We start from the raw sequence: 14,543 nt of genomic DNA on the forward strand, positions 1-14,543 counted from the left end.
GCTTACAAAACACTTCAAGGCAACCACAAGAATGGTCATCTCCAAACAGGAGTGTAACATTTAGAGTCCAATCAACTGAGTCAAAGAAGAAAAGAGGGAATCAGTAAGAGGAGAAAAGGGTATTTTGTGTAGCTCAGAAATTCAGTTATCAGATTTGGGTCAGGAAAAGTCTAAATCTTCAAAACAAAACAACCAGCACTCAGTAATGTTGTGTTATCCTCACTTTATTTCCATTTACGTTTTCACTGTCTCCTTTATTGAAGCTTGCCCCAGATAAGAAAAGCTTTTTATTAACCACTGGATCAGGCTGGTAGCAATGTGATGCACTGACTTTGCCTCTTAGCTCCTTCTTACTGTAACCCAAAGCCCACGTTCTGCACATTCCTCAACAGAGAAAAGCCTTAAAACCCTCCAGTTTAGCAGAGGGCAGCACCCCACAGGCTTTCTAATTTCATGGGCCAGATACTCATCTACGAGGCCTCCCTGCTCCCTTATTGGTTTCAGTGGAAGCTGGGTTGGGCCATAGAGTCACAACCAAAAACATATACCCATACTATACTTCACTGTCACTTATGGTAATAAAGCCTCCTTCGGTCCTGCCTGCACAGTCATATTTCTTCCTGTATTATATGTCTTATTGCTAGCACCTGATAAAATATTGGCTCTAGGAGCATTAGCAAAGGTTTGATGACAGGTAATAGAAAGCCTTGTGCTATCCATCATTGCAAGTTTAATAAAATCTACCTAGAATATGAGTTCTTGATAAATGATTAGAAAACCTGCATCAATACCTATCTCTCTTTTACATCGAACTGTCTTGAACCGTCTGGTTCCCTGTCAACACAAAACCTTGATGAACAATATCAGAGTCTTCCTTCTAGGCTGAAAATCTGATCAGTCTCTACATATATTAAAAACACAATGATTTTTATTTATAATATAAAAAAGTGACAGCAAATGCATCAGACTGTACCAGCAACTTCCTTTGTTTTAAAGTTCACATTTCTGTAGTTCATCAGCAACTTTACGACAGTAACAAGATATGCTGTGAGATGTCATCCTGTTACTGCCTGGAGTTACTACTTGCATTTCTCGGTACTTTTTCAAGTAATTAGATGACTCTAATGAAAAAAAGGAAGACAGAATTTAACACACATGTACTAGGTACATTGGGAGGTCAGCTCTGGATGAAATGTGATCCAGCAATTCCTGTTTCATGATGGAAGCAAAGTAGTTACTTATGTAACAGATTTACTTAAATTGTTTTTCTGACAATATACACTGCATTATAATGTTGAAAAGGAAATGTGTAGGATTCCAGCAGTCTAGAGGCTAAAGCAGGACAAACTAATCTGTGCTTATCTCCACTACCACGCCTAGAGGACTCCAGGTAGCTTGGGTATCTCTCTACAAGGTAGAATAGTGCACAGTATAGACACCCCCCCAGAATCTTTCCATGTTTTGAATGCTTTATCTCTTCTACCCATCCAGTGTACTAATTTGGTCTTCATTCTTATTCTATAAGATTAATAATAGCATTACAGAAGCAACTAAGCATCTCAACCAAGCTGGGATCCCAACATATCACAATGAAAAAGAATCTGAGCTTGGAAGGGCTAAAAATAAAAATTAAAAACAAGCAAACAAACAAACAAAACTCATTTTCTTTTTGAGTGGTATCGAGAATGAATATTACATGCAGACTTTATCAAGAGATGTGATGGGTAGAATACTCATTTAAGTTGTCACGGATCCTTATCATGAAAGGCAATTATAATTAAAAAAGACACAATAGCAACTTAATCACATAAAGAATTAGATGTTTCAGGGTGAAAATGAGTGCCTGTGCAAAGTCCTAGGAGGAGTATTTCAGGCTAATGGATGAAAGCAGTAAGAAGGATGAATTATTTCTTAAATGCTTCTACTAAGTAATACATAGATGAATTGTTATGGCTGATTTTCGATTAGGAATTCTAAGCTAAAATTCTAGTGGAACTTCATGTTGAATGATTATTAGATAATAATTTTTAACACGTATGATCTTGTGTTCTGTGCTACTTCAGGTCCACTGAACAACAATTTAATCACCGGCTACAGATGCTGAGCTTGCATGGAGTAAAATAACGAACACAATACAACCTCATTTGTGCTTGAAGTCTATCATGCTATAGCGTAGCAAAAATGACTGGGGAAAACAGTATTACAGTGATTTGTCTCCTGTTGCCTATCTGTAACAAAAAGTCCTGTGTAATGCGGATTTTTTAGGATGTAACAAAAAATAGGAAGCAGAAAGCTGTACCTGTCTTTGATTTGTTTGCTTTGCCAAGAAATTTAAGTCCAAAATTTAAGTCCAATATTTACTGGAAGTTCAGACAATAACAGCTAAATATAATGAGAAATAGGGTTTTGAAATAAGACTAAAAAGATTAATTGTGAAAGGCTAACAGAAAATTAACTGGAAGACTTCATTTGGTAGAGTGAAGCTTTCTATTTCAACCAAACTATATTTAGATACATCTTTTTACTCAGCTGAGAATGCCCCTCCATGCCAATTCTCTAGCAAATTATCATTAGCATTATTATTTTGATCTAGTCAAGCAATTGGAAAAATCAACACTAGTATTGAGACAATTGCTGCTTTAAGTAACTTTGGCAAGACTGAAACTCGATACCATGTTTTTTTTATATTGTAATGAATACTTGCAGTGTGGAAAAAAAAAAGTCTTAAAGTGGTTTGTGAATTAGAGAAAGAGCTTGGAAATGAGGTACTTAAACAGTGGTTTAGTTTATGAAAAAGAAGATCAACTGTGATGTGCAAGTACCTTGTCAAGGACTTACTTTAATCTAATTTAGTGGAGAAAGGTAGTAAGAATCGCCAGTGTCTGGAAGAGGAAGCCAAAGAAATCCCAACAAAACATTAATATGTCAGCAAGAATGATTAACTGTTCCAGCAAACTGACAGGGAAATGGTGGATTCCCCATATTTTGATTACTATGAAATTAAGACCAGAGTCCTTCCAGACATTCAAGGAACGCACAAATATTCCTGAGCCCAATATAGAGGGAAGCAGTGGAAAAAGAAAGAAAATACATGCATTTGTATTACTTTTCTCCCTATTGGGAAATACGGGGACTTACACATACTGGTCAGGTTAATCTTCACTGGCACGAACATTTATAAATCAATTAGTAGAGTCATGTAAACCCAAGAGTAAATGTCCACATGTTACAACTGCATCAGCAATCATGCAGAACAATCCAGAACAGGGACAAATTTGGTGGGTGTGGTTTAAATTCCTTTAAACCAGGAGATCTGTTTCATGACCTGTGCTCTGTCACTGTGATTTGCTACTTCACCTGACTTTCCCTTTCTCCACTTACCTTCTGCAGGAGTTCAATTTCCTGCTGTTTGGCGTTGAGAACAGCCAAGGCTTGCTCATGCTCCAACTCCAGCTGTTGCCGCCGTTCAGCAGCCTCTCGCATATGCTGTTTCAAAAGAAACAGAAAAAATTCTCAGGAGACTTCAACATATTCTACCTGTGGCCAAACATGCTGCCAGTCCCAGGCATGCAGATGTTCATCTCAATGTAAAGCTCTCTGGTATCGCTGCTAGGCAAGCTGGAAACTGGCTAAGGTTTTAATTCAGGCAGTGCTTAGGGGCGTACTGCCAATGCTAAACTCAGGTATCTTGACATTTGACGCGAGTGAACAGTACCCATTTTACCCATCAGGCACACATTGAAATGTGGTATTGTGCTGAAAAAGTAAAGCTTTGAAAAAAATTAGCTTAATTCCCTAAATGCCTCTTTATCTAGGATACAGTTTTGTGATTTATTTTGCAAATGATGACCCAGAAGAAATAGCTTACCTTTGCTAATCTCTGCCTATTATTTATTGCAAATTAGACAGAGCAAAACTAACGCAGGTGGGTTTGTGACAAAAATGACTCTACAGTACTCAAAAACAACTTTGAAAGGATAGTTGCTACTGATGATTCAAAGCAATATGAGAAAGGTTCTTGGGAAGAGCGTGAGCTGAACAATGTCAAGATACCCTTTGCAGATAGAAATCTTTTTCATTACAGGTTAATATTATTCTTCCAATATCATTATCACTTTCAAACAGCCTGTTAATAAATAGGAGCTAAGAATCATCTCTTTATAGATTCTGATCTCTTTTCTGGTGAAACTGGTATTATTTTCCAAATTACATATTATTCCCATAATACTCTCAGAGCAGAGGCACAATGTCTTATCTGCAGCACCATGAGTTATTACACATAAACCTATTGGGAATGGGCACTTGGAAACAGAAATACGTGGTTCCAATTGACAAGAACAGGCCAAAATATCTCTTCTTGTGTACAAGAGAAAATCTTATCAAGCATATTGCTAACCTTTAATGAGCTGTTATTCTCTGCTACATGTTACTCATAACAAAGAGGGACAGCACGGTGAGGCTGACTTCTCTCGATCTGGATATTTTTGCAAATGAAGCAGAAATGTCTCCAATATGCCTTTGGCCTCTGCTTGGGATTTATTTAGTTTCATTTGATGTGTTGATTAAAAACAACAAAAAAAGTGAAAGATTTTTCCAATTCATCAGTTTTGACCCTCAACTGTAGCTTGTTTTCTAGGAGTTTTGAGTACAGTGTTTTGACTGTAGATACTTCTGAACTGTGCGTATTGTACGAAAGGTAAATGGATCTGTTCATGGGTAATGTCTGTTCTCAGTATTAAATAATGACCAAAAATAATTGTCCCGATTCTCATCTTATCTGAACAAACATAACCTATTTTGCTAACAAGTATTACTCATTATTCAAATTGGCACAAAGCTACATTTACTGAGCTCATCAGCTTCCATCAAGTCTTATGTAAAACTTGACACCAATGGAGCATCAGCACATTTCTTATATTCAAGAAATGGTGAGGCAATCAAGTCATTCTCACACCTTTAATTAAAACTTGTAATTATCAGAAAAAAAACATAGGTCTCGCTTCACTCTCTCAAGATTTATTTTCAGATTTGGTAGAACATATTTTGATACCGTTAAGTTCTTACTAATTTTACAAAAGATATCACAGAGCATTTCTAGTCCTTTACAGAGATCCATAAATAATTAATACTGTGACCATATAGCAAATCTATAAAATGTAATGAAGAAACAGATGGTGATACATGATCTGTGATTCTCCCCAGCTTTTAATTTCTGTTTCCTAAAATACATATTTTATGATCTACAGTTCACAGATTTTAAAGTCAGAAAAGACCATTTGGTCATCTATGTTAACCTAAAAGTATCTCTCTGTCATTTTAGTATTGTCATGATCTACTTTGTATTGAAAGCAGCAAGGATCTCTTCACCCCAGCATCTGCCCCTCCCCTGGCACAGCAATTAAATCTCCCCCAAACCAGAAGCAATTCCTCCCCTCCCACTCTGGTCACAAACTGGTTCTGACTGCAAATCTGTTTTGTGCTTCCTATCTGCATGTCAGCTGCCGTCACTTCTTGTTCCAACCCTGAAGGGAACAGGTTAGGGCAGTGGAGGAGGACTACGGAGATGACTAGAAGAACAGCAGGGAGAAAGCTCTGAGCTGCTGAATTCTTTATGTGTCTTCCTTCAGGACTGACTTCCACAATCATCACATTGCCATGGTTCGTGTAGGTGGTGGCAATCCCTTAGCCCATGCTACGGCTGTCCTTAACATGAGGCAGGCTAGAACTTTCTAAACACGTAAATTTGCACTTCCCTGTTTGCACCCTTTCTAGAGGCCGTACTAATGTTACTCTAACATCAGAAAGCAAATCCACATCTAAAAGAGCACAGAAAAAATTGAGTAAGGACTTTGTATTTCAAAACAATTGGCAAATAATGCTCTGTCCTTCAAAGAAAGTGTGAAGAAGGAACCTTTCTAGTGTATCGTTCCGATCAAAGGCAAGAATCCTGCTAAGCAGCAGAGAATGAACTGGGGACATTGTGGATATCTCAGTTTTCTTTCAAACTATAGAGCTAGATGGCTGTATAGTATAAACTGTTTCTGAAATAGCACTTAAGGGATCTGCTCAAACTGTTCTTGTTTTTCCAGCTTCTTAATAGGCAGCAGGGGGATTTGACAATGAATAGCCATCCTCGCTCCAACCGTTTCAGTGGTTGCACTGTATTACCTGCGGCTGCAAACAAAACACAGAAACCCATTCTTTCCTATAGCAGTGACCTTTACAGTTCTAAAACGTGCAACTGGTTAATGCTAGAACAAACTCAAATGGCTTTCAAGTACTAAAGTCTTGTTTATGAGACAGAATTCATACATGATGCTGAATGGGGAGCAAATTTAATAATTCTCACCCAAGTACTCTGATCAAAGGACTCTCATCTGCGCTTGCAGATGGGTGGGCACCGTTACAGTGGAATGAATGGGAAAAGCTGGCTGAATGCATCAGAAAATCAGAACCGTTCTGTGAGAGAGGCACTGTGAAGATTCTCAGAAGTTAGCTAATTCAGCAGTTCTTCATCTTCCTTTTTCTGCTTTGTTGATACATCCTGAGATAACAGAAAGTGTAACAGAATTTCTCTTTTGACAGGGAAACTAGGCTAAATATTTCTCAAAACTTTCCAGTCGTTGGAAAGCTGCAAACCATTTTTTCAAACTACTAATTTCCCGAGCATATGAGGACACACATGAAATATACAATTAACTGCATCTGCTTGGGCATGATTTAATGCTAAGAAGGAGATTTAGGGTTTTAAGTCTGTTCAAGGTACTCTGACAGCTCAGAAGAGTTCTGCTCAAGGGAGAGAACTACTGAACATGTAAAGCCAGGGTCTCTATATCCACCAGATAAGTTTTGTTTCAGTGAAGGAAAACTTTTGAAGGAGGTGTTAAGCAGAACAGTAAGATTTACAGAATATTTCTCCCACATACATTAGAGGTATTATTTCCATAGAAATTAAGCAAAAATCAGTCAAATAACCAGATTCAGATCTTTCAGAAGAAATTTGGAGGGAACATTAAGTGAAATGCCAGTAGATATCCTAATTAAAGAGTGGAGAAATTAGCCTTTTTTGGTATGGTCAAAGAAGAAAGTGAGGTCTTTAATTCGTTTTAAACAAGTAAAACACAGTCCGTCATTAAAGGAGTTTCAAGTGTTCAAAAACATACAAGCCTAGCAAAACCAGTACCTTTACAGGGTATGAGAAGGCAGTTTTATTGCTTATGAAAGCATTTTTTTTTTAGCAGCACAGGAGTCCGGACAATAATAATTTGTATTTTGATTTGATGAAATGAGAATTAATGTGAATTTACTTAGAACAAAGTCTAATTCCCAGCTGTTTTATGAGCCATGAATCCATAGTTCGTTTCTTTTCTAGACTTTTTTTGCCTTATCTTTCTACTTTGTTCTCCTTGAAGAAGTGAATTTCTGCAGCCATCCAGCTGGAATCCCACAAACGTAATACAGAGAGCACAGGCAAGACATATCTGTTGAAATAGCTTGTAGGTGTTGATTCTACTCTCTATAGGTACTAGCACATGGCTCACAGCTAAATAGTAAATTAGTGATAGAGGTCTGTGGAACTGTCACTTTCATTTTCTCCAGAAGAAATGGAAGGAAATAACAGAGAAAATAAATCAGGGAAAAACTTCCTACTTATTCCTGGGAAAGCTGTATTAGTTCAGTGACAGATAACAGTATATCACTCTTCTATTCAGTTAAGCAGTTTAATTTTCCTTTCCCAGTACATGTGTTTCTTATTTGCACATAATTCTAGATTTATTCCCTCAGTGCTACCTCTATACTGGTACGTAGGACACTGACAATTCACTGCGCAGTTCACATAACAGTCACATCCACATAACAGTTAACTCCCCTTAGCATTGCCCAGTATGTGATTTCAACAGCTCATGTTTCCAGAAGCCACTGGAATAAGTTGATTTACGAAGCAGTCAGCTTACTTCTGATAACCCTGCAGTGTTTTGGAGACTCAGCAAGAGGCACATAACTTATAACCACCTTTTATTTCCATCTGTAGCTGGAAAACCTTCTCCTCCCCTCTTGAGCAATATCAAATACAGCTTGACAGAGGGTTTCAACAACATATTTACCAGTGCAGAAAGTCAAAAATAAAATCCCTCCTTCTCAAAATTCAGACAGCTAGCCATTTTTATCACTACAATCATCTCCAAAAGCCCAGAACTATTCTGATGCAGCCAACAGTGAAACTATTTGTCACCTTTTAGAGTGAGTCTGATGCAGGTCAAAATGATTAACAAATAAAATTGTAAGTAAGTGCTTGTACTTAGGACAAGCATCGGCTGAAGCCACTCAGCATTATTAAAACATTGTGCAGAGAAAACTCTGGCTCGAAATTTAGGATCTCAGAGCACTTATTTTTATTTCCACCTCCTCTTACTCTCAGGGCATCCCTCCCTCCTTTACTAGCCATTTCAGTGGTTTGAAAAAGAACCTTGGGCTTGAGAAGATGAAAAATAAGCTTCTCTCTGGCAGTCTGTCAAAAAAGTTTCAGCACTGGATCAGTGCTCCATTCTAACCAGACAAACACATCCTTCATTTTTCTTAATGGTCTGCAGTACAGGCAAGTGTTTACGAGTGCTTTCTCTCTCAAGAATTCTCACTGTCGTCCTCACCAGCGCAGTTCCTCCACTGATGCAAACAGCTATACCTGCATGACTTTGTTTTTAAATCTCAGTTGCTAAACCCCCTTCAAGGCTTGTTTTGGCAGCAGTTTTCAACATCACATCTTCCATATTTTCTACAACTAAGAAAACCTGGCAACAGTGGCCTGTCCAAACCAGTTAGTGTTTCCACCACATCATATGCTCCCTTCCACTGGCTCCCTCCACCCCATCACACTGGACACCAGCTCATTGTCTGTAAGGGACCTTCTCCACTACTCCTGATTCATCTTTCAGGTTTGGATTATCGAGTTACTGAGCTCCATCTTTATTTAATCAATGACACTTTGGGAATTTGGCTGTTTCCTGGCAAAGCACTGCTTCCTTCCCACCACTAGAACTTTTTTTGCACTTTGTTTCAACATCAACAATTTATTGCTCCCTTGAATTAGCTGGTAAGTGATAATCTCTTGGTTGATTCCATTTTACAGCTGAATTTTACTCTTTCTCTACCCCATCAACTCAGCTAGATCTCATCTCTGTTAGATTCACTTGGTGAATTCCACTATTTCATAGAATCAGTTTGTCCCATAGAATTATGCAAATCAACCAGGAAAACAGAATAAACAGTGAAACATCTACTGAAGAATACTCTTAGGATTAAAAATAATTATTCAAAATAATCAAGTTAGACTGACAGACATAGCCGTCTTTAAAATATCTTTCATCAGCATAGTCACTTCTCATCCTTTTCTTCTCATCTTGACTTACTTCCAATAACTGTATACTGAAAACCCACATCCAATTACTTATAAAATATCAGATAAATACCTCTAAAGATGTCTCTCCTCTGATACTTTGAGATCCCTTGTAGGTACTTGGTCTACTGTATTCCATGTTTTATCATAACTAATCGGGGCATTCAGACCCTGAGTTTGCTGTACACCTATGCTTCTGTCACTCACTGGATGAACATCAGAAATATTAAACAAGCAATAGAAGTACTGGGTCGTCGGACTTTACGGCATTATACATACCTTTAGGACCTGCTCTAAGTTCTCCAGCTTGGCTTGGAGCTGGTGTTTTCCCTTTACAGCCAAATCTCGTTCTTTGGTCACTCTGAGAAGGGTTTCTCTAAGATGGTCATAGTCTGATTTTACCTAGAAAAATTAAAATGTGGTTATTGACCAAACAGGTAACTAATGAAGGGAAAATTATATCTGACACAAACATTTCTGCATGTTAAAATGGAAAAAGGGGAAAAAAGTTCAAAGAAAATAGGAAAGAAGCATAAAAAATGGAAGGGAATGTTCATCAAGGGAATGTTCATTATGTGTATCTCATATGCAAGTACGCATGAAACATATTTTCTTTCAACAAGGGCTACAATCTGGCAAACAAACTATAGTTATGCATAAGATATGCAAAGTTAAATAAATATACTATATAATGCACACAATAAATTACAATCAAACATTTCCTAATTTCTCTGGATCTCAGAGACATCAGAGATGGTTGTGCTGCATAAAGAGACAGCGATCTAACGTGTACTAGAAATGTAGTCCTGGACTATTCTTCAGTGTAAACAGAATAGACAGAGTGAACTCAAATATACATGATCAGCCTGTGCTAACATTTGAAACCTGTGCATCTACAATTAAAAAATAGGTATTCTTCTGCAACAAAACCCTTGCTCTCCCTTAAAATATTTGCATACAGACAGATTTTAAAGCATCAGATACTCATCAAGTAGGATTTGTTTTCTGATTTAATTTACTTGGTGCTACCTTAACCATTTCAGTACGACTAAGTCTTTTTATACTGGATTTTGTGAATCATCAGCGAAAGTGACTACTTCATAAACACATATAGGAAATAAGAAAATATATCATTAAACTACTTTATCCTGCCAAGGAAAAGTTCTTTCTTCAGCTCAGGTCAGCTGAAAATTTGATTTCTTATCCCTGACCATTTAATGACTTACGTCATATTGATGTATAACAATAGGACCGTAACTGCTTGTATCATATCAGAAACTGCAAGTTTTGCATTAAGAATGAAAACCCACCAGCAATAAACACCTGGGTAAAAAAATACATAATGTTAGCATATTATTTCCACTTCCCTGCACTGTTGATAGGAGGCGAGAAAGCAAAAGAAAGAGCCATAATATTTTTAGAGAACAGTGTTCCAAGAAGTATCTGTTTTCCTTTGCTAACCGCAACACGGTGCAGAAGCATAAGCAATGCTGGCGGGATTACTGGCTAAGGAAAGGCAAAGCAGTACGAAGTGTTGGGATGAGGCATTGGCTTTAATCTTGGTGCAGCTCACGTTTCCTTCTAACTTCAGTTGAGGAAGTGACAAGTACTTTTTTTTTTTCAATTTAATTACTATAATTTCTTGGGTTTTTTTAAAGAGCGAATGGCATTAAGCAATCTCTGACATGGATATCTCCTAGATGTCTTCTAAAGCGATGTTTTGGAAACTGTTTCTGCCTTTCTATTTGCCTTCTGGCTCCAGTTTGTTAACTTGCAAATTTTGCCATGGACCAAACAATCTAAACGATTGCAGCCAGCCCTCGTATTCATCTTTCTATGAGGGCTCTTTAGAGTGCAGTGGACTAGAAAAAAGGAGGAGGAAAATGGAACAAATCATGTTTTCCACAAGAACTGATGCAATTATTGTCAACCTCAGGAATTTTTTTTTTTTTCTGTGCACGGATCTTTCTTTTCCTCTTCCCTCATTTCTTTATAACTAAGGAAATTATTAAACAATGGATTTTCAGAATATATTAACTTCCTGCATCCTTTGTATTGTATTTCATTGCTCAGATCAGTCAATGTATATTGTTGAAGAATAATGGAGTGGAAAAAGGAAGCAATGAGGTATCACCATCAACGATGCAATTTTGTTATTGCCTGTGGTTCTCAGTTAATTTACTGAGGATGGATGATGTACGATATTTTGCACACACTTCAAGAAAAGGCTTTTTTCCTCAGGCTTTAGTTTTCCCTGTCTCTAAACCAGTTGTTATCAACTGACTTCCTTTGTAAAGCATTTTCTAAAACTTACTAGTCATCACATCCTGAATAATTTTGGGGAGCTAGTGAGCACGGTACCTTTCTGCTGTGTGTTTTTCCCTGTTGGCAGTGAAGGGGCTATCAGAACAAGTGGATTCTATCAGGCTGCTAATGTAATTTTGAAAAAGAGATGAATTAGAGACTGGTAGAACTTTAGATATTTTACACATCTCAGGATCTTTCATTTAAGATCTCAAAACACATACCTGAATTAGTTAAAGTTTAGGAATACACAAATGGTTCTGATAATTGCTCCGCTTTCTCTTTTGGCAGGTCAGCTTTTGGACAAAGTTCTGTGTATATTTTCATTTTGCAGGTTGAAAAGAATGCAACCAGATTACCAACCACTTTCTGATAATTATTTTCATTACTTCCAGCAACACTGATAAGTTTTAGTATTTCTACAGGGCATTTTTGCCAGGACTTTTTCCTGAGGATTGTGTATCACATAGAATGCTGTGATATATACATTTATATAACCCATAAGGCTCCATAAAACTTGGTGAGTCTATAATTTGCCTTTTTTGTTGTTGTTGTTTAGACAACATTTGTTCTTAAATGTGAATTTAATGCTCTTTCCAAGCAGGCTGTTTAAGAACATATGGGATATACGCAAACTTGAATTACACACAGAGCACATCAGAACATCAATGCTCCCAGTGGCAAAACCAGTTGACCTAAATAGAGTGTCATCATAAACAGTTCTGATTTCATGACAGAAACAGGGAACATTTTGATCTGTGATGTTTGTCTGTTCAATGTGTCAACCAATTTATTTTTCATCCCATACCTCCACACTTACTAAACGCCCTTTCATTTGAGTGAGTTATGAAGGCCTGAATACTTTTAAAGTGTCGTCCACTTCCTGAGCACTTAAACAGAAACCAGGTATTGAAACCCAGCACACCAAAACCAACCAGCAGTTTATTTCACTGGTGAAAAGCTCCATCAGCCTTATAACCCACCATGTCCCTTAATTCTAGACTTCAGTGGCCTGCCAATTCCTGAGACATCTGACTTATTGCTCAGAAAATGTTATTCAGAAACTACCATGAAAATGGTATGATTTCAGGTATTGTGGGAATAAATGCTGCAAATGTCATGCCTATTCTATTTTAACAGAAAAACACTAGCACATATATATTCAGATAAGCAGGAAAACAAGTCAGAGCCCAGTGTCATAGCACCCTCAAGGACACAAAATCTTTTCACAAGTACTCCGCTCCAGGAATGCAGCTTTCTTTCTCTGATGCAGAGTAGCAAAACTAAATGATATAAGGTATGCAAAATTTTAGCTTTGTTTTGTGGATTTAAAGGTCTAGAGTAAAATTTCAGCAACTACACTGTGTAAAAATGAGCAGTAGTTTTATCTGTGCTACATAACAGAATGCATAAACACTCCTCCAGCCCCATTTGCTTGGATAAAGTTGGCCTGTTTTTCAGGCCAGCTCTCAAGGGTGAAAGAATAAATTATTTTAGGCAGGTTTTCCCCTTCAGGCTGAGCCCTAACTCTGTTAGAATTCTGCTCCAACCTCCACATCCTAAGTTGTGTAGTTTCACACTTTCTGAAGAGTAAAATGTAACCTACACTGCACAATCTATCCTCAACCTCATTGTGTGTGGTTAAAAAAAAAAAGACAACAAAAAACCCTCAACCCCACCCCGACCAAACAGAAATACCCAGGTAATTCCCTCAGAAAACCTGTTATGCAAGAAGGAAAGCTCAAGGTTAGTTAACATTCAAGGTACGCTGCAAAGATTGCATATTGTTAAAATTGTTAAAAGTGAGAGGGTACATGTAAAGCAAGCCTTTGATCCTACTGAGGCTGCGACACTAAATTAGTAGCACAGGCATCCAGAATTGTTGCATTGTGCCTTTCACAGGATTTAACATATCAGAAGAAACAAACACCCATAGTATGACAAATTCTGACACTACAATAGTAATAGGTAATTTTATTACTAACTTAGTGGCTAATGTGTCAAAGGCTGACATTTTACTTCTATATCTTAAATTGCTTTCACTAGGTTTTTCAATGTACCTCAAAAGCTCTTCGCTATAGGAAGACAAACATCACCTATTATAAAGTATTATTAACCGCATAGTTCTTCACATTCTGATAGTAAAAGGGCTAACACTTTTAGTGTCACCAATGTACTGAGCCTTCACTGCATTAATGCTGCATGCTATCCCTGGGTCAGCTAGAATATAAAACTGCCTAAGTAAGACATTCTGTGCCTCATGAAGTAAAAAGTAAAGGCAATGTGTAAATGACAATGAAGAGAAGAGAAAAACATTAGGAAAGGAAGAAATTCTAGACAGATGAGGAATAAAATTAAGTGATGTTATGATGCTATGATACACGTGGCTTCCTCCTATCACAAAGGATTATTATACTGCCCTTATATATATAAACAATTTAAGTTTCTCAGCAACAGGACATTTCAGGTCTCTTCAATACCAGGTGCTACACACAAAATGAAGAGTGCAGGCATGCCATCTCTGAATTTTAGTAATTTGCATTGTCTCGGTGACTTAATCAGACCTCCTTTGGTTTGGAAACTCAGCAGCGGGCTCCTCTGTGACACGCGCATGTCAGACACCAAAGCATGCAGCTACCACTGGTTTGCAAGCTTTGAGGATGGACTTTCACCAGAACCTATGTGAGTTACAGCTCTTCTGATATGAATGAGGTTGCCAAGCAACTCACTTAAGCCCTGTAGAAATACTAGATTAGTGTTTTATTTTTAGCTAAATGTAGCCTTGTAAAGTGGCTGGTTCATGATGTTTCTTCCACAGAAAGCATATGTGGTGAGGTAAGGCACA

At 37.6% G+C, this 14,543-nt stretch overlaps 1 protein-coding gene across 13 annotated transcripts in view; it reads right to left on the bottom strand.

Annotated features, from left to right (window-relative positions):
* RIMBP2 (RIMS binding protein 2) overlaps positions 1–14,543 on the bottom strand; it is a 158,582-nt gene that overhangs the window by 54,909 nt on the left and 89,130 nt on the right. For all 13 annotated transcript variants that reach the window (XR_010375313.1, XR_010375311.1, XR_010375312.1 and 10 more), the window contains 2 exons: positions 9,674–9,796; positions 3,382–3,486 (listed from right to left, as the gene is read on the bottom strand). Coding sequence is in view for 10 of the 13 variants with exons in the window: in XM_064466415.1 (XP_064322485.1) it covers positions 3,382–3,486; positions 9,674–9,796 (228 nt within the window). In the remaining 3 variants the exon portion in view is untranslated. The remainder of the gene's footprint in view (positions 1–3,381; positions 3,487–9,673; positions 9,797–14,543) is intronic.

Source organism: Phalacrocorax carbo, chromosome 15 (assembly GCF_963921805.1).
Source record: "Phalacrocorax carbo chromosome 15, bPhaCar2.1, whole genome shotgun sequence".
Lineage (NCBI taxonomy): Eukaryota > Metazoa > Chordata > Aves > Suliformes > Phalacrocoracidae > Phalacrocorax > Phalacrocorax carbo.